Source organism: Anomalospiza imberbis, chromosome 5 (genome assembly GCF_031753505.1).
Source record: "Anomalospiza imberbis isolate Cuckoo-Finch-1a 21T00152 chromosome 5, ASM3175350v1, whole genome shotgun sequence".
In the NCBI taxonomy this organism is placed as follows: Eukaryota; Metazoa; Chordata; class Aves; order Passeriformes; family Viduidae; genus Anomalospiza; species Anomalospiza imberbis.
In genome coordinates this window covers 13,240,356-13,261,060 of record NC_089685.1, presented here as the reverse complement: position 1 = coordinate 13,261,060, position 20,705 = coordinate 13,240,356, and the positions used below count along the sequence as shown (strand labels likewise).

At 40.6% G+C, this 20,705-nt stretch overlaps 1 protein-coding gene and 1 long non-coding RNA gene across 3 annotated transcripts in view; both read left to right on the top strand.

Annotated features, from left to right (window-relative positions):
* Positions 1-385: 385 nt before the first annotated feature.
* On the top strand, positions 386-16,686 carry LOC137473732 (uncharacterized). 2 transcript variants are annotated; one of them, XR_010998962.1, is made up of 4 exons: positions 386-823; positions 1,484-1,612; positions 4,125-4,271; positions 16,587-16,686. It is a non-coding gene; the product is annotated as an uncharacterized lncRNA (long non-coding RNA). The 2 variants fall into 2 exon arrangements; XR_010998963.1 differs by lacking the exon at positions 16,587-16,686 and adding an exon at positions 7,187-7,868.
* A 1,690-nt stretch (positions 16,687-18,376) lies between these two features.
* SRPK2 (SRSF protein kinase 2) overlaps positions 18,377-20,705 on the top strand; it is a 129,245-nt gene continuing 126,916 nt past the window's right edge. The window contains exons 1-2 of the mRNA XM_068189665.1: positions 18,377-18,510; positions 18,604-18,688. Of these exons, the coding sequence (XP_068045766.1) occupies positions 18,495-18,510; positions 18,604-18,688 (101 nt within the window). The 5' untranslated portion in view covers positions 18,377-18,494. The remainder of the gene's footprint in view (positions 18,511-18,603; positions 18,689-20,705) is intronic.

Below are 20,705 nucleotides of genomic sequence, written 5' to 3'. Positions count from 1 at the left end.
GAAAGGAAGGAGCAAAGATGCAGCTCTCCTTAGGTCTGAGCAGAGATTTATTTTATGAAGCCCTAATGGATCAAATCTTTGTCTTTTCTACAGAGCTTTAGTTTACCCCTCTGTCCAGCCTTCACACTTGGAATTTAATAACCCTACCAGATACCAGTAGGGATATCAGGAATGGGTCAGTGCACCTCTGAGGAGAGGTGAACACTGGACTGGAAATAGCAATGGAGGTTAGTGACTGACAGGACAGATTATGGCACTTCTGACAGTTGTAGTACAAAGGAGGAAGCCAGTGCTAGGACATCACCAACTCTGGGCTGTCCGAGTGGTAGGGGCAACACAGAGAGAGCTATGTGTCATTTAAACAATTTGGACCAGTTATCTGTCATTTGGCCATTGACTATGGCTGTGGTTTGTTGAAAAGTTGTTTCTTCACCTTTCCCAGGTAAAACCATCTTGCTGAAAATACCTGGCTGGGGGAAACTTTCAGCAAGACTTGTACCATGCATTGGTCCAACTTTTTCTGTCATGTAACTTCTTGCTTCTTCTATCTTGTGCAGGAGAGCTTCCCTAAAATACTTATTTTTCCTTCTCTAAATTCCTACATTAAGTACCTCCTTGTCTTCAAAATCCTTGTCAGTAATTAAGTAGCTTGTATCTTACAACTGTGCTTGGTATGATAATTACTCTTCTCTTAGTTTTACCTGTTGACTATGTGTTCATCTATCACCTACTACCATCAGCTGAGATAGAATTTGGAGTGGTATGAAGTACCTCATACACTGGAGAACCAGCATTTTGAAGGACCTGCAGGTGCTACCACAAGGTAAATAGCTTAATAAGATCTTTCCTGTGTGTTTCCCAAGTCTTCTAATATAGTCAGAAAAGTTTATTACTCCTTTCTCAATACCAACAAGCATTCTCTGACATATTAAAGAATTGTCTGCCTGTGTCTGAGAATCTACAGACAAAATGCACGAAGTCACCCTTCCTATGATTCCGGGGCTGGAAAGAGGGAAATGCTAGTTCTGCTTCAGAGATAAAACTGATCCACCCTGGCAAGGAGAGACCATCAACAGAAATCACTGAAGATTGCTTGCTCAATCACCTTCTGTTATGATCTACCCTTAATATGGTTTCCAAGTGTAAGCTGGCGAAGGGCTTGCAGTCATAACCCCTTTCTCTTTCCATTAGTCAAATGCTCCTTTTACATACAGTTATAGTGTAAAATATAAAAAGAAGATGATAATAATATGGCTTGAGCTTGATTTTTTTCCTCTGGTTGGTTTAACAATTAAAACCCCTTCTATTATAAATGATCTAATATATCAGTTGGGTGGTATCATTAAAATATTATTTTAATCTCTTACAATATATTAATACATTCCCATAGAAATTTTGTTTAATGTAACCTAAAGGAGCTTTGTTTTGTGGAAAAAAAACATGACCAAACTCTAGTAAGTTAGTAATGTCTTCCTACTCTCAGGCTCCCCAGGAGGGGAAATCAGGATAGCACATCTCGGCAGATGGGAGCATAAATCTGGCTAGGAAGAGAACGCAAGTGAGATGCATGTTGAGTCAATCTCCTCCAAAGATGCTCGTTGAAAATCTTAAGGTACAAAGTTGAGATGTTCCCAATCTATAGAAAAAGCTAATAAAATAGAGCAGCAATAACTGCTCTCACTCTTCTTCAGTTTTATGCTTTCCAGGAGCACAGACAATCAGGCAGATAAGTTGTAATTTTACACCCCTTTGCATCAGCTGCACTCAACTAGCCTGATTTTTACCTGCCACTAATAGCACCACAGAGAACTAAAAATAAAGAGCTGTTAAAAGCCTAATGTATTTTTCATATGTAGATTGTTTGCATTTTTCATGCTTATTTTGAGGCCTTGCATGAAGCAGAAAGTGGGGGTGATAACTCATTTAAAAATATATATGTATGAAAAAGGGATTTTTTTGAAAATACAGAATTTTATTCACAATGCAAGTTCAGTGAAAATGTTCTTTGAGGAATTTTGAAAACAGTCCAAAATGAATCATACAGATTTCCAAAATAATGACAAAAAAAGCTTTTCTGAGAACACAAATTATCAAAGTTTATAGCACTTTAATAGGCCATCACCCATTGTTTTTTTAAATAAAAAGCTGATTATTTTTGAAATTCATCTCTAAATCCTTTTGTCAATTAGTTGGCAACAGAAGAAAGGAGAAGCATCTTATCTAGACAGACAAGGAGGGCAGAGAGGGTTTTTTTTTTTTACCAGGTCTATTCATATCTAAAAAAATTAGTGTGCTCTACAGAGTGATTTTAAAATAAGAATGCATATGACTACAGAAAATCAACCTTAAGCATAGGATTGGGAGGTAACTGTGAAATATGTTTTCTCTTTTTACTTTAATTTCACCATTAGACAATTGACTCGGGGTGCTGTAAAGCTTTGCAGCAGTGCAGACAAAACAGGATGCGATCACCCACAGATCAACTATCTGAGTGGCAGTGTTCCGCTTTTGCAAAGATGGTAAAGAGCAAACATAATAAGAAATAGGGATCTGCGCTGGAGGAATAATTATGTATTTCTGCCCCTATTCACAATTATCTCAGAAGGCCTTAAAGGGGTGAAAGACCTTCCTGTGTATTTGCAGAGGAGGAGGGAACAGCTGGGACAGGACAGAGGCTGAAGTGTGAGCTGCCCACAGGGCTGATGAGGGCCATGGAAGAGCGGAAGAGCGAGGGTGGGGAGTGATGCTGGGTGGGAGCCTCTCTTGCAGCAAAGCTGCTGCCTCACACGCAGCAGGAAAAGCCAAGGCTACAAAGGTGGAGGGAGAAAATGAGCTCTCCTGTCAGCTCATGCTGCTTGAATGCTGGCCTGCAGGGTAGCAGAGTGTGCTCTTTACATGCCTGCCTGCCTTGCCTGTGCCTGCTGTCACACTGGGTTTTCCATGAATTATTTTAGCTGCCTTTGATCATTGTTATTGCTGTGAAATTTTGTACCCTATTAAGCTCCTGATAAAATGCCTGTTTTTCTCAGTGCAACTGGATCTGGCCACTAAAAACTGTTTAGAAGTCACAGCATTCATATCAAAGATTCACAGATGTGAAACTGAAATGGATTGTGGGAATACCTGGGGTATTTTTTACTCAGAGCTTTGAATAACTTTAAAATCTCATTTCTCATCATCCATACAGAAAATCCTGGTACCTGAGTTTGGTTAACTTCCAGATTAGAGCCACAATGTAGTACTCCTTCTTTATGTGCCTAATTCTGCATGTAGACAATAAAATCCAGAATACAAGTAACCCTTCACCTTTCTATCACCCATCACTTTCCTGGTGTCTGAAGATACTGGGATATATGAAGGAGACCTCTGGCATTCATCATTCACATATGGAGCTGTTCAAACTGATTAGCACTGGCAAAAGTAATCCCTGGGTCCTCCTGGCTGCTTGACAAAAAGAGCACAACTGACTTCAAGCTACTCTGTAGAAGCAGTACAGAAAAAAAAAATCATGATTTCCAATAGGAAATAGGTAATATTAAGTGTGTAATTTCACAGCAGCTTGTTTTATCTGAGCATTGACTGGGCCAGTGCATCCATACTGGGAGAACACAAATAAGGTGTCCTTTATAGGCAAGGATGGGGAGCAGAACCCTGAATCCTCTCAGGTAGCTGCTAGGTGGTCAGCTGGGAACATGGGATATGTTCTGAGAGCAAACACCTTCACTGTATTTTTCAGTGCACAAAATTACCCTGTAGCTATGAAATAAGTGCAGTGTTAGGGATAACACTAAGTTTGGCTGTGGGGCACAGTGGAAGCTGGGTAGTGGGCTGGTACAGTGGTTTGCCTGATTCTGTTCCTTCTGTTAGACACTTGCCAATGTTGTTGATGAATAGTAAGGAGGAAAGAAATCTGAAAAAGCCCTAAACCAAGTGATAAAATAGAGTATTAGATTCCTATTTCTGCTGCCAGTTTGTCAGATAATCCATGGAGTTACTACACAAGGTTTAAAAAGGAGAGAATTCGAAATATAATTTTTAGTATCCAGATAACCTCTGAATCTAATAAAGCTTTTCATCATAATGAGACATTATATGCAGACTGTTTTTTACATTTACTTCTCCAGAAAGGCACCCAAAACCTGTGCTATTTGTGCTGCTCTGTTTCTGTGGAAACTGTGTGTTGAACTGGAATAGAAAAAACAGGGGAAAGAGGGTGAGAGGTGAAGTGTTTTTGGCTGAAGTCCCGTTGGCCAGTCACAGTTTGAGCTGGGGTAAGTCAGACAAGCAAGCCCTCAATACTGAAGTCCAGAGTTTTCTTTCTTCTTCTTCTCAGCTTGTGGTGAGGGAGGAGCCTGGTTCAACAGACACCATTCAGAAAGAGGTTGCTTAAGCAATTTATCTGGGTTTTCCCCTGTTTCTTACTCATATCAAAGAAGTAATATTTACAGATATTTTATGCAACAATAATTTTAGTCAATCGGGAATGTTAGAGAATAGCTACCTAAAGGGGTAGAGTGAGATTTGCTCTGAAAGGAGCCTTCCATTGATGGACAAGTTTCACAGTCACTGCTCTTTTGAAAAGCACCATTGTATCCTTGAAAGGACAGTCTCCTCTTCCAGGACTGAAAAGATACCTTTTCATCTTTCTAGGGCTTCCAACACACGCATGTTTTTGATGAATTGCTATGAAAGACAGACGGCCTTGACTAATAAACTCAGCTCCTTATTTTCTGTTCCCTGACAATTGGTTCACTGCCAGTCATACTGCTTTCAACTCCTTTCATTAAAATAATACCTAAATTAACATCTGAATATATTGTAATTCTTTCAGTTGTTGACCAGTATTTGCCTGCTGCCTGTGGGTGTGGATCCAGGTAAAAATTCTACACTGTTACAGTTGGGATTGATGGCTTTATTCTGTAGAAATAGAAGCAAGGTGGATCTGTTTCTACCACATACACACAAAAAATATGACCAGACTATCATTGCAGTCTGATGCTCCAATTTGGAAAGTCTGGGCATTTTCCTGTCTAGCCTCAATAAATGCTGCTACAGGAAATCAAATGGAAATGTGCAGCACTTAACATTATGTCCAAAGTAATTCTGAAACTACTGCTGGAACAGATAAAACAGTGTGAAAAATGCAGATTCTGGAGGAAAAATTAACTTAGAAACTGACATTAGCTTTTCAAATTCAGGTGTAAGTGTGTACAGACTTAAAAATTTCAGAATAATTTCTTACAGAGAGAAGGTGAAAGGAAGGGGCAACCAAGGAGAGTAACTGCACATTTTCAGGCTTCTGCATGGAGCATTGAACACTTATTTCTTTCTCTGCTGCTGCTGCTTCAACTTCTTAATAGACTTTAAATTTTATCCCAGTCTCCCTCTAATCTCTATGCATGGGAGTTAGCAGTCAAACATGAAGAGAATTGACTAGAACAATTCAAGGAACCCTGCAGCCCTTTCCTTTTGTATGCTTGTAGTGTGTTACACTGTGCATGAAAGCAACAGAAAGAGAAAAAAGGAGAAAAGCAGGGAGTTGTTACCAGGCACTGGTGCTGCCTTCATGCTTTTGGTTATTAATGTTTTCATAAACTACAGCTGAGTTGCAGGTCAACCTAACTTTTCAGTTTTATTTTATTTGTAAGCCATTCTGCATTTTAGAAGTGTTTATTGTTTACAGTTGGCAGGTCAGATTGCACTTTTCTTTAGGTTATTCAGGCTTTGAGTTTGACAGCTTAAGAAATACCTGTTTGTTGAACTGCTTATTGCTGTTCACCAATTTGTAATGAATGGGAAGTTCAGGCCACACAGAGACGTTATGGATACAGTCAGAACATGCCAGAAACACAATACATTGAAGCAACACTCCATTAACCCAAGTTAGGTAGTGCAGAAAATCACATTTATATCAATATATGCTTTAGGAGACAAATTAGGCTTTTATTCCCTGTAATCCATAAAATTCTCCAGGCACAGAACAGAAGGCATTAATCAGCAGCTATTTGGCTCTGCACAGCTCCTTACTATAAGGTCTGGAACTGTCTTACAAACTAAGAAAATGTGAAAAACTCTTTCCAGTGCAGTATGAAAGTCCCATTTGAAAATCACGACAGCTGAGTTAGGTACACAGCTTCCACAGAAACACTGTGCTTCCTGCTGCACTGTAACACCACACAGCAGCCCTGTGTGGGCAGTTTCTGTACAGACTTTCCTGTGGTCAGCACACTCCTCTGCAGAGAGTGTGTCCTTTCATAGGTCAATGAAGTTTGCATGCCACTGTTAGTCACTGCAGGTCTACAAATAATATTTCCACTAATTTTCTTGGTGTTACTTTTCCCATTACAGAAATACAGCTGAGGATAGAGTGGCAATTACAACGTGAATGATCATGTACAAGTACATTGTATTTCCAATGCTTTCTCTCTTGCTGACAGCCATACAGTCTAATAAACCAGCAAAGCTTCTTAACGCAATTTGAAGCATCCCTCTACAGAGCTGTTCAATCACATACTTCCTTAGATACATTCAAGAAGAGATCCCTTACAAAAACCTTCCTAAGTGTGTATTTTTGCAAAATGCATTTACGTAGTGTGTGAACAGCATCTGCATCCTCTAGCAGCACACAGCATTTATCATTGAACTGATACTGAGAAAAAATGCCTTACAACACACTGCAGACAGATTTTCAGAAGCATTTAGCTCCAGGTATCTAGATCAGCTCCAGGTAGCTCAAGGTAACCAGCTCACAGTGCTGTACCCAAGGTAAAAGAATTTAGGTTCAGTATTTTTCATAACTTTTTTAAAAACTGCAAATATTACAAGGGCAAGTAGCTTGACTCCCCCCATGGTCAATAACAGCATATTGATAAAGGCATGCTCAGTTTTTTCTCACCAAAAATAAGACAGTGCTGAACTATGAAACCACTACTGTGTTTCATGAGTAGTAAAACCAGTGTTGGTTGTTTTAAAATAAATTTGTATTCTGTGTTCATTACAACTTCCCACCATGATGCCATCCAAGTATTCTTCCAGCCTTTCTCTTTGCTTCCTGTACTTCCTTCCAATACCCTCAGCTCCCTTCTATATTTCAGATGCCTTCCCCCCACCTTGAAATTCTAGTAATTTGTAGATCATTCTAGTCATTTGTACATCATTTGTACACCCTCTGCTTGCCTTTTTCCAGCTTGTTGCCGGGACCACAGTAGGAGAATGGGTTGACTCATTCAAATCCTGCCAACAGAGTAGAAGGCTTCTCAGTTCTCCTTCATTTGCTGTCAAGAGATACATTAGTAGTGGCTATCCCTAGTGTCCTCACAGTAACTTTGAGACTTAATAACTGGCAGACAAACCCACTGCCAGCTTCATTTGAAATCAGGCAATTAATTAAATATATCAGAGGGAGACCAACCCTTCATACAAGTCTTGTTTTCTTGGAAAATATGCTAAAAATACTAAGAGAAATCCTACTAAAAATTAAAACAGGAGTAAAGAACCAATTAAGATAGCTGTAGGGATGTTTCATGTAGATGTTTTAATAAACTTAAAGTATGGGATTGCTTGCACTTAGTAGAAACAAATTATTTTCCACTTCAAAAAAAGAAATTAAGAAAGAGGTCAAATGAGTTATGAGATGAATAAGTTATTTAGCATGAAAACTCTAAAAACTTAACTAAAAATTTCTGGCATTTCAAATGTTCTGGTGCTAATGTTTCTTGACATTTTAAAATGACTGTCTTGCAAGCTGTAGTACTTATTCAAAGAGCAATTTGACATATATCTCTATTTAGGTTCCACATTTTGGGCCCTACAAAGGATGATTTTCCAATTTAATTAAATGCTACTTGATTAAAAAACTGTGTCTGTGGTTAACTGAGTGTCTGCTCTTCATTAATAGATGTCTGTTGTATTGCTTAGGAAACAAACATAAATGCAGCATGACAACAAACATGATACTTTTTAGACAGCTTTTTTTGCAAAGTTTTTGGACATTGCAAACAGAAGTTGGGAGTTAGGGTACCATGACCTCATTAATTAAATTAAACCTTCCTTAAAAGATGAGTGTAGTAAAAATAGAGATGTTTAAAGTCTAAGTGCTTAAATATATGGGGTGAAATGTTGCTATATACAACGAGGGATGATTATCCAGAGGTCAAGCCTAGAAACCTCCACAAAATAACTCTTAAGAAACAGGAAATTAATGGTACATTATTTTAAGGAAAATGGAGAAATAACCTAAAGTGTTTATGCTCTTTTACTGTCTGCTGGAGAAGCATGATTAAGCAGTCATTGAATTTAGAAAAGAAAAAAAGGTTTTTATACACACAGTATTCAACACATTATTAATCTAAAACAGTCTAAACTTTCTCAAGTCCAGCCTAAACTGCAGAGTGTTGTGCTGCTCAGTATAACCAAACTCTAGCTCCTTAGTTCCTCCAGATCAGAGACCATACCAGAGCACAGCATTGCTGCTTGCTGGCCTCATGCCCAATTCTTATTCCACCCATGAAACCAGGTGGTGGAGAAGGTCAAGCTTGGCTGGATTTCATTTCAGTGTAAGGCTGAGAAATAGCTGGGCATTCCGGGTCCTGAATTTCAACTCAGTGGTCTACTGGCCAATCAGACTGTCATGTATTGCTACATGGCAGAGTGTAATTTAAGGTCCAAGATCACAGATACAGTTCTCAGCTTTGTACATCTTTGTAGAGTAACTACAGATTTTCCAAACAAATTTAAGCTGATTTTAACTAGTTGACTTGCATTTATTCAGCAGTGCAATCTGCTAATTTTCTAGGTTACTAGTTCATTAATTCACAAATTTAGCACAGAGTAAGCACAGGTCCCCAGTAACAGGCTGTTGCTGTAGTACCCAGACTAGCTCATTTAGAGCTAACATAGACCTGCTTATGCAAGTTGCACCTGGATCTTTGTTTGCAGTGGGCTTTTTAAAAAAAAAATCAGGAAGGCATGTTTGTTCCTGACAACAAAAACCTAAAATTACTGTGATGAAACTCTGAAGCATTTCTTCTCAGAGAGAGGAAAAGTTAAGAGTTACACAAGGCCACTGATGTACAAAAATAGGGCAGGAGAGGAAGCATGGCTTATACTTTTATACCTTGCAATCTCTTCCTGAAAAAGTCATATTAGGAAATGTTCTTGAAGTCCCCTGAGTCTAGTCTTATCTGCCTAGCTAAATGGATAAATTAAAGTCATTTGGTATCCATCCCACCAATTTAGTGGAGTGAACGTCACTTGCAGTGTGTGCACTGTGTGATACTATTCTGTGGCCTTGCACACTTCAAGACAACTTCTATTTTTGTCTGTCTGCTTACCCATTTTCCATGAGGGGCCATACAGCAGTTTAAGTCCCTGTTTTCACATTACTTTCTCCATTTCTGTACAGCTATTTCATTTAAGCAATGCAAAATGAGACTTCTGGGACAGCTGTGCCTGGGCATGCTGTGAGCTACTGGAGACTTTCACAACCTTCTAGTGGTCCTCTAGGGTGAGCACAGGAAAAAACATAATTCAGGGTGGCAAACTCTTACAGATAAACACTTTTTGTAAGTCTGATCATAAAAGAATCAAGCAGGCAGTCATTCAATATCTGGAAAAGAAAATAAAGTAGACCTGCATGTCTATTCACATTGGACAGCTTTTGAGGCAGAACAGTTTTTATCAGATTTTAGACTGGGGCAAAAAGGGCTGTACTGTAAGAAATTCCTGCAGCAGAGGTAGTAAAGTGGTAACTGTGATGTGGAGCAGGTCTCAAAAACAACCAAATGTATAGACACCATGACATTATCAAAGGACAGACTCACACAGAAACAGAACTGATAACAGCCACTGCATAAGATGGATAGAATTACAGCATCACCACAATATAACCTGTGCAGGTATTAACTAGTCTGGGGGATAGCAGACAGCGTAGTATGACTGTTCCTTTGCTTAAGGGCAGGAGTTGTAACTTCTGTCTCCTTTTTCCTCTTACTTTGTTGGGTATGTGCACATAGAATCCAATATAAATTCCAGTTGGTGAAAACTGACCTATGCAATGGATGATTTTCTCTAGGCATGGTTTAACTGGTATCTATTAAACTTACTGAAAGCTGGGATTAGATGCTTAGTGAGAACCAAGTGCCTACCTTTTTATCTACACCTGAATTTTGTGAGTGCCACACAAGTACTAGCACTAAAGCACTGTTCCAGGGAGTGCCCATGCTAAGTCCCACTTGTGTTAAGTGAAGAAATAATTTTGTATTTGCTGTGTCTGTCTCTTGTCTCTTTTAGTTCACAGTATGCCTTCCAGCCAAAAAGATAAGAATCAGATTTATTTTTAGCTAGCCTTAGCATTATAATTCAAGACCCTTTTAATGTTCAACTGTGTATTTTCTCTGTTGTTGCTTGATGAGTCTTACAAATGACTGAAATATGAGGAAAACCACAGTGGTCAGTGAAATTGTTGGAGAGAACTCCCTGTATCTGTCCTACAGTTTACTGTCTTTTTCCATTCAATGGCTGGCTAATTGCCTGCTAGACTAAAATGGTCTTCTACCAGGTACTGGAAAAAGTTGTTTCCTCTTCCAGTCTGAGATCTCCAGCTGATTAATATATTCTCATGGCACTGCTGTTTGAAACCTTAACTGGTAAACATCTCTTTTATCTGACAGCTCCCGTCCCTCAGCAAGGGCCTCCCTAACCATCACAGTCCCTGTGTAACAATGCATTAATATGAAATACTATAGGCTCTGTATACTGGCAGCATGGGATACAACTGTTTCTGAACAGAAAAAAGAGATGAAATGAAAGCACAGTAAGCACATAAAATATTAATTTAAGGCTCAGCATGATACAAAGTGTTACAGGGTGACACTTTTTTTTCTTTCTTCTCTCTGTGGGCCAAATCAGATACACATTTGGTGAAAAGGACCTTTATCCAACAACAATTAAAAAAACCCCAACAAAACAATACCAAAAAAGATTCAAGGATGACTTGCTGCAATTAAACCTTGGACATGGGCCTAATGTGCATCTTGAGTTCTGAAAAGGGAGATGAGAAGTACAGGAATGTTAGAATACATATTACAAAATCAAGAACAGTTTCATGAGTTGCACTTTCTCCTCATGTCCAATAAGCTGTAGCATCCATGTTTTTACCAGGTTGCATGTGATATACAAGGAACACGTACTTCCCATAATCAGGTTCTTCAGCTGGCTAGGCAATTCCAGATTCTAAAGAGTAATAGCCAATCTATGAAATGAAAGACTATTTGGATATATGTAATTCTTTTATACGAGGAGCAGGCTAACTCTAGAGAAAAAGATAATAGCATGCTGGCAATGCAGACTTCCATTGAAGTTGAGATTGATTTCACTGCAAATAAGATTTCCGCATATTTTTTATTTGCAGATTAATTCCCAGTACTATTTCATACAGTACTTTAGTTTGTAACAGAATTCTTAATCTTGAACTATGTATTATTTTGGGGAGAAGAAAGGACAAGGAGCCTTATTCAAAAGTTTGATCAGGGCAGGCAAAGATCAGTCTCTTAGAATTGTTTAGGTTGGAAAAGACCTTCAAGATCATCAAGTCCAACCATTGTTGTTATAAACAGAACAGTCTTAGATAAATTGCTGGGTACAACAAGCCATCAACATCATCATATTTCCACATGGATTTCTACTACAGTTCAAAGGAAGAGACAGAAAAGGCACTCTGTTCTCCTGAGTTTTCAATGATAAGAGGCATGCTGTGAGTGTATCAAGGTCACAGTATCATTTCTTGCTTCTGTTCCCATGTAAAAGGTCCAGTGCATTGTTCCACTGAATGCAAATAGTGCCAAGCATGTTGGTAAACATGTTGATTTGGATGTATCCTACCATCAACTAATCAGATACACATTCTATCACCATTTTGCAATTGATTCTTGCCATTCTGCTTTTTCTGCAGTTTTCTGCAATTTTGTGCTTACCTTAAGAATAATGCATAAGTTAGGACAGAGGAGGAGGACATATATAACTATTGCAACTGGTGTTTCAAGAAAAGAAACCCCCTTATTTTCAAAACAAGTTGAAGTCGGGTATCTGAAGAAAGAAGAAATCATTGTCCTACACTGGATTTGTTCCTCACTAGGAACTGAAATAAACATAATCCTTTAGTTTTGTGGTTTATCTGTACCAGGACAGCCCAGCTAGTAAGGCACTAAGTATTCTGGAAAAAGGGTAAAAATCTTCATGGCTTAAAAGTTACTGTAAATAATAAAGACTTTTTGTGTGCATATATTCCAACTGTGTAGTGATTTTAAAGGCCTGACTTGAGTAAACAGTGCAATGAAGACATACTCTTTGGTGACAATATTTACATTCTTAATGTTTATTATAATAGTTTGCAGCTCTGATGGCAAAAGCATGTGAATATTTCCTACCACAGTCATTTGTGTTACTACAGTGAATGGCAAAGTGGGCGTAAAACATGATTAAATCAAACCCAAAAAATCAAGCCAACGGAATTAATTTCTAAGAAACAATGCACAAGACCAAATTGCAGTAGATTATTTCTCTGTGATTTGAATGAACATAGCTGACTGTTTATAATATTTTCACTGTGATTTGATGTTATGCTTCTCACAGTAGGAGCACAGGGAATTTCCCATGCCTAGAGGTGGATAATCAGTCTTTCTCCAGTTCTTTGAAAATAACAAGGTTTATTCATGAGTGTTCTTTGTGAAGGCTAACAAGGCTGGCTAACAAGTTAAGCTATTTCTGCTTTTATTTTAACAATTAGCTGTAAGATTTTCTGCTTTTGAAAAATTTCCTGTAGCTGTTTTACATGGTATAGATATGTTACAGACCTATCCAGACAGAATGAAACTGAATGGCTAGGTCATAGCAGTTATGACCCAGGCTGGTAATGCCTATGACTATGAAGCTGGCTGACATTTCACTTTGTAAGATCCAGTTACTGTTAACTTTGTAAAACTTTAATCATATGGAATGAAATATCCCATGCTGAGTAATGAAATAATTAATACTTTTAAAATAATGCTTTTTTTATAATATGAAAAGAATCCTCAGCCACTTCTCAGAAATGCCCCTCTACCCCAGTAGTTCCTTGGATTCAGTATGTAGTCAAAACTAATTAAGCAAAAGAGGCAATGTTCTGTGCATTAATGGCAAACAATAGTATACTGATAACTGTAGCTGCTAATGCACATTGCCAGTGTAACTGAGCCATCCTTTGCCAAATGGTTGCTTCCTATGAAACAGGACAAATCTGCTGTCAAGATGAAGCTCTGGAACTGTATGTACCCAGACAAACTTGTTTGGCCAGTGTTTCTTTATGGGCCATTCCCCCCACAGGAGTTTATTTCAGATTGCATTGTAATCTGAAGGTCTGTAAAGGAGCACTGGTGCTCACTGAGCAGCAGTGGGGTAATGGCTGTTAATTTCCCAGAAGGGTGTTGGCGAGGGCGTTGTAGCGATGTCACACTGCAGGATGTGTGAAGAAAGGACGTTTGGGGTACTACTGACATAACATGGCATCATCCTACTAGTCAGCTGGTGTCTGATTTTTCTGAAGGCTGTGAAAACATCTTGTATAAAGTAAAAGTACAGGGCAGGTTACAGGGATAAAAGAAGCTTTATTCTTCCAGAGAAAACGAGTCCATTGCTTCCTCTTACATTATGCTTAAGCTTATGTCTTGATCCTTATTGTTTTCATTGTGACTATTGTTTGTGTAGTCCAAGTCAAGAGAAAGGGAAACAGGGTAAGCCCTGCATCTGATTTCTAATGGACTCTCATCTTGTTGGTTGGCGATCCCTACCTTTGAGTAGGAGGCTCAAATTTCATAGAAAAAGGCCTTAATATCAAAGATGTGCCATTGAAATCCTTAGGAAAATCTGCTTAAATGTGGGCGAATTATGAGACTTCATAAAACAGCATTTTGCGCATGTTGGAGACATGTGAGTGTTTAATAATTAAGTTTGAAAATATTCCATGCTTACTTAGCAGATGACTCTCTCACATGCACGACCAGACTGCATAGCTGCCAATCAGAAAGAAGTTGTAGGACTGAATCTAAAACACCACTGCATCTCTGCTGAGAAACTTTTGCTATACATGCTTGTGTCTAGGTTGAACAGAAAACTAAAAGCAGTTGCTAATCTTTCAGTGATCCTTTCTTCCCTTGCTGACCTCTAATCAGCATGAAGGAAAAAAAACATCCAATTGAAACAGGAAAAAAAAAAAAACAAAACCAATATATTTGAAAAAGGAGATGATGCAGGTCAAGATGAGAAGGGCAAGCTGGGTAAAGAGCTGGGAACCAGGAGTGGAGTCTAATGAGGAAATTTAAGACAAGGACCCAGAAAACTGGAGGAAGTTTAATTGAAGGGGTGTTTGGGAGCCTGCTGGAAGTAATGGGGGAAGATAGAATGAGTCATTCTTAAAACCTGTGTGCTTCAACACTGGAAGAAATATTTTCATAAAAATATTGCCAGTCTGTTTAAATTCTGTTTCAGATCTGAGTTAAGTCATACCAGTTCATGCCCTATTTTAAACAACATTCAATACATATCTGGGTTGATGCAGCTATTTCTGGGCACAGGTTAGTCTTTAATTTCATGTCAAATTGGTGTTAAACCTGTCTGCTTTGTCCTTTATGTCTTTCTTCTTTTATTAGTAATCCAAATTAACTTGATAAACAAGAGTTCTCTACCAATGTAAACTCTGTGTAGCTGGCATGCACTGTACCATTTTATAGATGAAGAAAATTAGTCAGGTGAGTCATGTAATTTGCTTTAGGAAGGGCACAATGAATCAGTGAATGAGCCAGGAATCTAAACTGAGGAATTTCTGACCTCCTGTTTTTTCTGGAAATCCCAACTCATGCTTCCTGCTATTTTTTCTCATTATGCTACTGAGATAATAGATTACTTTTCTTGTTTAACTTGTGCAATGCTCCTATTAATGTTAACTGGTTATACTTAGGCACTGATGAGCCAATAGTCTCGACCTTACAACAAACTCAGCTACATAGTTACTGTTGCTTAATCCTTCCTATCTGTAAGTTTGTTGTTGTGTGTGTTGCTCAAAACCAAGCTGAGAATTGTCCTCTTTGCTTTGTTTACATACTAGAGAAGGAAAAAACCACTTTGGTAGATAGAAAATTCTTCAAATGAGCAAGAGAAGGACAGACTCGTTGTTTGCATTCCTACTTGGGTGTGTCATACTTAAAGAAATTCAGAGTGGGGGTGGGAACTGAAGGAACAAGAGACAACAATGAAAGGCGAGAGGATGAGAAGGCTGGACTTGCATATTAATGAGAGCTCGCCTGTAATTGGGAATTTCCTTTCACTACATTTTTCTTTTTCCTTTTTCCACCACTTATCGTTTTATTGGGTTTTTTTCCTTCCTCTGCCTTATGTGTTATTTCATGTTTGTTCCATTCTGTGCAAGAGCAGCATGAAGTTGGCTCATATCCTGATTTCTGAGAAGCACAGAAATAAAGATATGAGCCCATGCTACTACAAAGTGGGAAAAGCAGTGCTAAAAGGAAGAGGTACAGAAAGCAGGGCAAAATTTTCTAACATCCCTCTGCTGAAGGAAGTATTTTCAGTTATTCTCAGATAGATGACAGTATCATGTTTACAGGACTGCTGCTAGGTAACTTCTTATTCTGTACAAAAGGAAATGTTAGTCTTCATATGTAAGGGAATATTTCAAAGCTAGGTCAAAATGAAACAAAGCAAACATCTGTGGGTATCAGATCCAAGCTATATTATAGACAGGCAAAAATATCATTCTATAACTTGATACTTAATTCTTCTTCTCTCCTGATGTTTGCAGCTAAGATCACCTAAATCTGCTGTTGTTCCTCCCTTCTGCATAAGTCATATTACCTGAACCTCAGAGTGCCTTTTCCCTGAGTGAATGAGCTCTGTGGTAATCCCTGCAACAAAACAGACAGCTGTTCCCATAAAGTGTTCAGAGAGAGACAGGCAGATACATTCTGGCTCAGTCCACCTTTATGCTGTACACTGATTTTGCAAATGCTGCCTTTTGCTATTTAGTCTGTCTTCTCTCTTGGCTCATCATTTCCTTTTGAAAAAGATGTATATTTAAATAAAGATGGAAAATTTCCCTGAAATGAGTGGATTCAAATAAACAGGGTAGACTCTCTCTTAACAAGCACATAAATAAAATTATTCCTGTAATTTTTAAAAATTTCATTTGCTATTTGTGTTCTCAGGGAGTTATTCTCTTGAGTCTGAGAAATAGGGTGGGGCTTGTTGGTTTTTGTTTTTTCATTTTCTGAAATATGTTTAGCCTCTGCTGACCTTAATTTACTCTCCAGTCAGTTAATTGCACATGGTAATCCTCTATACATATATAGAGAGTCTCAGTGATTTTTGATCATCTGCATGATCATCCTCTGAGTGACGCTTGGCAGGGTTGGGGAGAAAGAAAACAACAAAACCCCAATAAAATACAGTCCCAAAATATGTTTCCACTAGAACTGAATGAAATTGTGTGCATACTATACACCCACCTGGTTTGAACAATTCCTTTCTCTGTGTGCTGGCAGATTGTTCCCTTGCCCTGATTATGTTGCTGACATTATGCTTGTGAGGGAAATTCCTTCCTGACTCCAGATCTGGTGGATTTATAATCCTGTTGATGTAAGCAAAGCTCCCTGTACTTATCTAAGACGCAATTGTCCAATCAGTTCTACATATAAAACTCCTGTTAAAGTAAATAGAATGGCACACAAGGTGCTGAAAAGATGACCAGGACCCTGGTATGGTTTCTGCTCTAGAACCATAGCTACAAGATAACTTTAATGCATCACTGTTCTGACAAAGAAAAAATGCAAATCTTACTGTTTTCTCCATCATCAGCTGCTCTTCTCTGTCATTTGCTACACAGGAACAAGTATTCATGCAGACACACAATTTAACCAGGGAAGTTAAAATTAGCCTGGAAATAACGAGTAAATACATAATCTGCTTTCTTAACATTCAGCTATTATTAATTTTCATGCACCTAAACTTTCTTGGCAGAAAACCTTCAAAATTTCGATAAAGCCTTCTGTTACCTGATTTATCACACTGAACTAAAAGACCAACTACATTAAGGGAGAAATGTAACTGACCAGTGTTGCATATTACTGGTAGCAGTTTATACTAAAAATGTTTATTTTCTGTGTACTTTTATGATGGAGGATGGGACACAGAAAATGTTTTGATTTAGAAATGCAGCTGGGGTGCCCATGAGAGCTGCAGTTTAGAAACTTCATGGTCCTATTGTTTTCTGTTCACCAGGCTCTCTAGTCAGACAAAAAAGCATTAGACAGTGTAGTGCCTCCTTTTTGGGCAGTCTAGCTTTATGCTTCTGCAGCTCTACCCCTCCTAAGCTGAACTAACCAGACCTACGGATTCAGTTTTCTGTCTAAATGAAATCTCAGTGATCCAGTTACTTAAGACCAGCAATTACTGCTAGTTCCCTTCACTCTCATAATGCCTTGACTGTAGCTGCTTTTAGGATCTTCATCCTTATGGATTCTTTGTGTTGCCACTTAGGGAGGCAGTTCTGCCTCAAAATTTAATGACCATACCCTATTACCTTTCAGTCACTATGCTGTAGAATTCCACTGCTATGTGAAGATAAGCCAGACAAGCCTCACTCTTAGACTGGAGCTTTGGATATGACCCAGATTGTAGCTGGCCCCAGGCATTAAGGAATAGATGGCACAAAATTTCAGTCCTAACACTGTCAAGCACTGAGCCATGCTGTGCACAGCTGAAGTAAGAAGGGACGGTGTGCACTGGGTCACTGACGGGTCACTACTATGCCAAATCTGAGTAGTGTCTGGTACCACGGGCAACAAGATGCCGTTGGCAGGAAAAAAAAAACAATTGCCGAGAGTTGTTCGTTATGATAATCAAACAACTTAGTGAGAATCAGAATTAAGGAAATCTAATTTCCCTGGATTTGGCCACGAGGTTAATTGGTTCTGGCATCTCACCCCACACAGGTTTCGGGACAAGCTAAAGCTGATCTCGCCCCAGCTGCTGCCGTGGAGAGAGCCTGACGCCTCTCTCCTCTGCCCCTTCCCACAGCTCCCAACGTGGCACAGCAACAGGGCGGATCGCCCCGCTACTCCGGTCACGACCCAAAACTTGGCAAAATTAACTCCCCTTTGGCTCGACCGCCCGACAAAGCTCCACCTCGGCGGCGGCCGCGGGGCCCCTCCCGCCTCAGGTGCTCCCGTCCGCCCGCCGCCACCTGCCGCGCCCCGCCCCGCCCCGCCCGCGCCTTTCCGGCCGCGGCCCCGCCGGCTCGCCCGCGCCTGCGCAGCGCGGCGGCGGCGCGGGGCGGCGGTGCCGATGCCGGTGCTGCCGGACGGTGCCCGGTGCGCGGTGGCGGCTGGCGGCGGGGCCGGGAGCGGAGCCGGGCAGCGGAGCGCCCGCCGAGCAGCGCGCGGCGCGGGGCGATGAACTCGCGCAAAGGTACCGCGCTGTGCCGGGCGGGAGGGAGCGGGGGGACTGCGCGGCCGCCGCCGCCGCTCACGCCGGCTCCCGGCTGTTCTCTTCTCCCGGCAGTGCTGGCCCTGCAGGCCCGCAGGCGGCGGCCCAAGCAGTCCGCGGCGGCCGGCAGGAGGGACAAGCACCCGGCGCCCCACAAAAAGTGAGTATGGGGACCCCCGACCCGCCGGGACGGAGCCTCTCCCCGCGACCCCTCCGTTGTCTGTGCGTCCCTCGCGCGTCGCTGCCGGCGCCCCGTAACCCCCTGCGGGCCGTCCCGGCCGCCCGGTGCCGCCGCCCGCGGGACACACGGCGGCTCCCCCGGCAGGGCACGGCCCCGCCCGGGCCGGGCCCTCCCACGGGGGATGTCGCCGCGGCCGCTCGGGGATCGTCCCCAGCCCGGGCGCCGGGCTCAGCATCCTTCGGGCAGGGCCGCCTGGTGCCCCGTGGGAACCCGCGCCAGGCACTCCGGCCGCCGGCCCTGAGAACCCCCGGTTTGTCGGGGATCTGCCCAGTCCACGTGTTCCTCTTCGTTCTCCCTCCAGTTCTCGTATCTTTTTGGTCTCCTGCCCCAGTGCTTTCTGTTCCGAGGTTTCTTTCTGCATCGTTGTCCCATCTTCAGGCAGTCCTTTTTTCATCCTCCTCGGTACCATGAGACTATTTCCCCTTCCCAGATGTGTCTAATCGCCAACGATGCTGATACCAGTATCTCTTTGGTTTAAGTTTCTGTTAATCCTACAGATAAGAACAGAAGTTGTTCTCTGTTTTCCCCTTGTCTTCTGCTAGCCCTCAATGTTCTTGTCACTGTCCAGTTGATCTTTTCTCATTATAGTTTTCACTGAACCACACAGGAACATTCTTCCATCTCTATAGTGTTTACACTTTACTCTTTCCTAGGACAATGTGGCTTTGGACTATTTCATTTTTTGTCCTTGAAGGATTACATGCTTCTGTTACTTACTTTCACTTGTTTTGTTCAGTGGCATTTTATTGGTGACTCATTAAGTTGCCAATAGGCTGTTGTCTTTGTTTTCAATTACTTAGGGATCCAGTCTACCTGCTTTGTTCTGACAAGGAAATGCATCCTGATGTCACTCATTTCCCTCTCCTCCTAGCTGCCTTTTCTTAGAGCTGGGAAGCAGTGCATGGTGGATGGATGGATATATAAGTGGTGGGGAGACATGCTGCTGTGTGCTATGGCAAATGATTAAAGGGGCAAGATCTTTTTGTGACGTCTGCTGGAAGAAATAATAATATATCTCTGATTGTGAAGTATTTGGTTTGCCTTTTTTTTTTCTAGTTACAATGAATGGGTGCTTTTCTCCCCTTTGGGATGGGTAAAAATAACATAGATGAGGTGCTGGTGTAGTGGTGATTAGACTTCGACACCTAACTTTGTTCACATCCTGTTCCAATTGTGGTGTTTCCTCCAGCATTGTGTAAAAGCTGTATTATGCTTTCAGTTGGTTGAATTTGGAGTTACTGCAATGGAAACAAATGTTATGTGCAAGATATGCAGTAATTGATTCCCTTGTTTCCAAAAACCCTTCAGTTTGTAGTGGTACACGGATTTGTCTTTTGCCAGTTTGAAAATGGAAATAGGTTAAATTTCATTGTAGCTCTAGGTTCAGAGTTATTTTTAAAGCTTTCAGTTAAGTCTTAACCACAAGGTTGTTAATAAACTTCTATTCTTAGGTGATAGAGCATTTAATACACTTCTTAGGGGAGCTAAGTGGGATGTTTTGCTGAATGAGTTTGTTAAAAGTTTGCTTTCACAAAGACTTAATAAGTACAGAACTGGTAGTCTTTGTGCTTACTGAAGAAACTGGCTACTGTTAAGTCAGGGTGCACAGTCAGGAGCTGGCCATTTGCCTGGCTGAGTGGGCATTTCCAGATGCAATGCTCCAGTCTGATCAGTTGCCTTATGAAACAAGTGGTTTTGCTGTAGTTGACAAGAGCCATCTTTTCTCTTCTGCTATGTATGTTCTCTCTTCAAACCACTTCTATGCTCTGGAGATGACCTACTCTGTTTCATGCTTCTATATGAAAGCAAAACTCCTTTCAAGTTTTTAAGTCTCCTTGCAAATAGTTGAGGCCCCCAAAGTAAAACCCTTCTCTCTTTTGTCCTGTTCCTAGCCTTACTTTAAATTCAACTGCTACAGCATATTCTAGTATTTTAC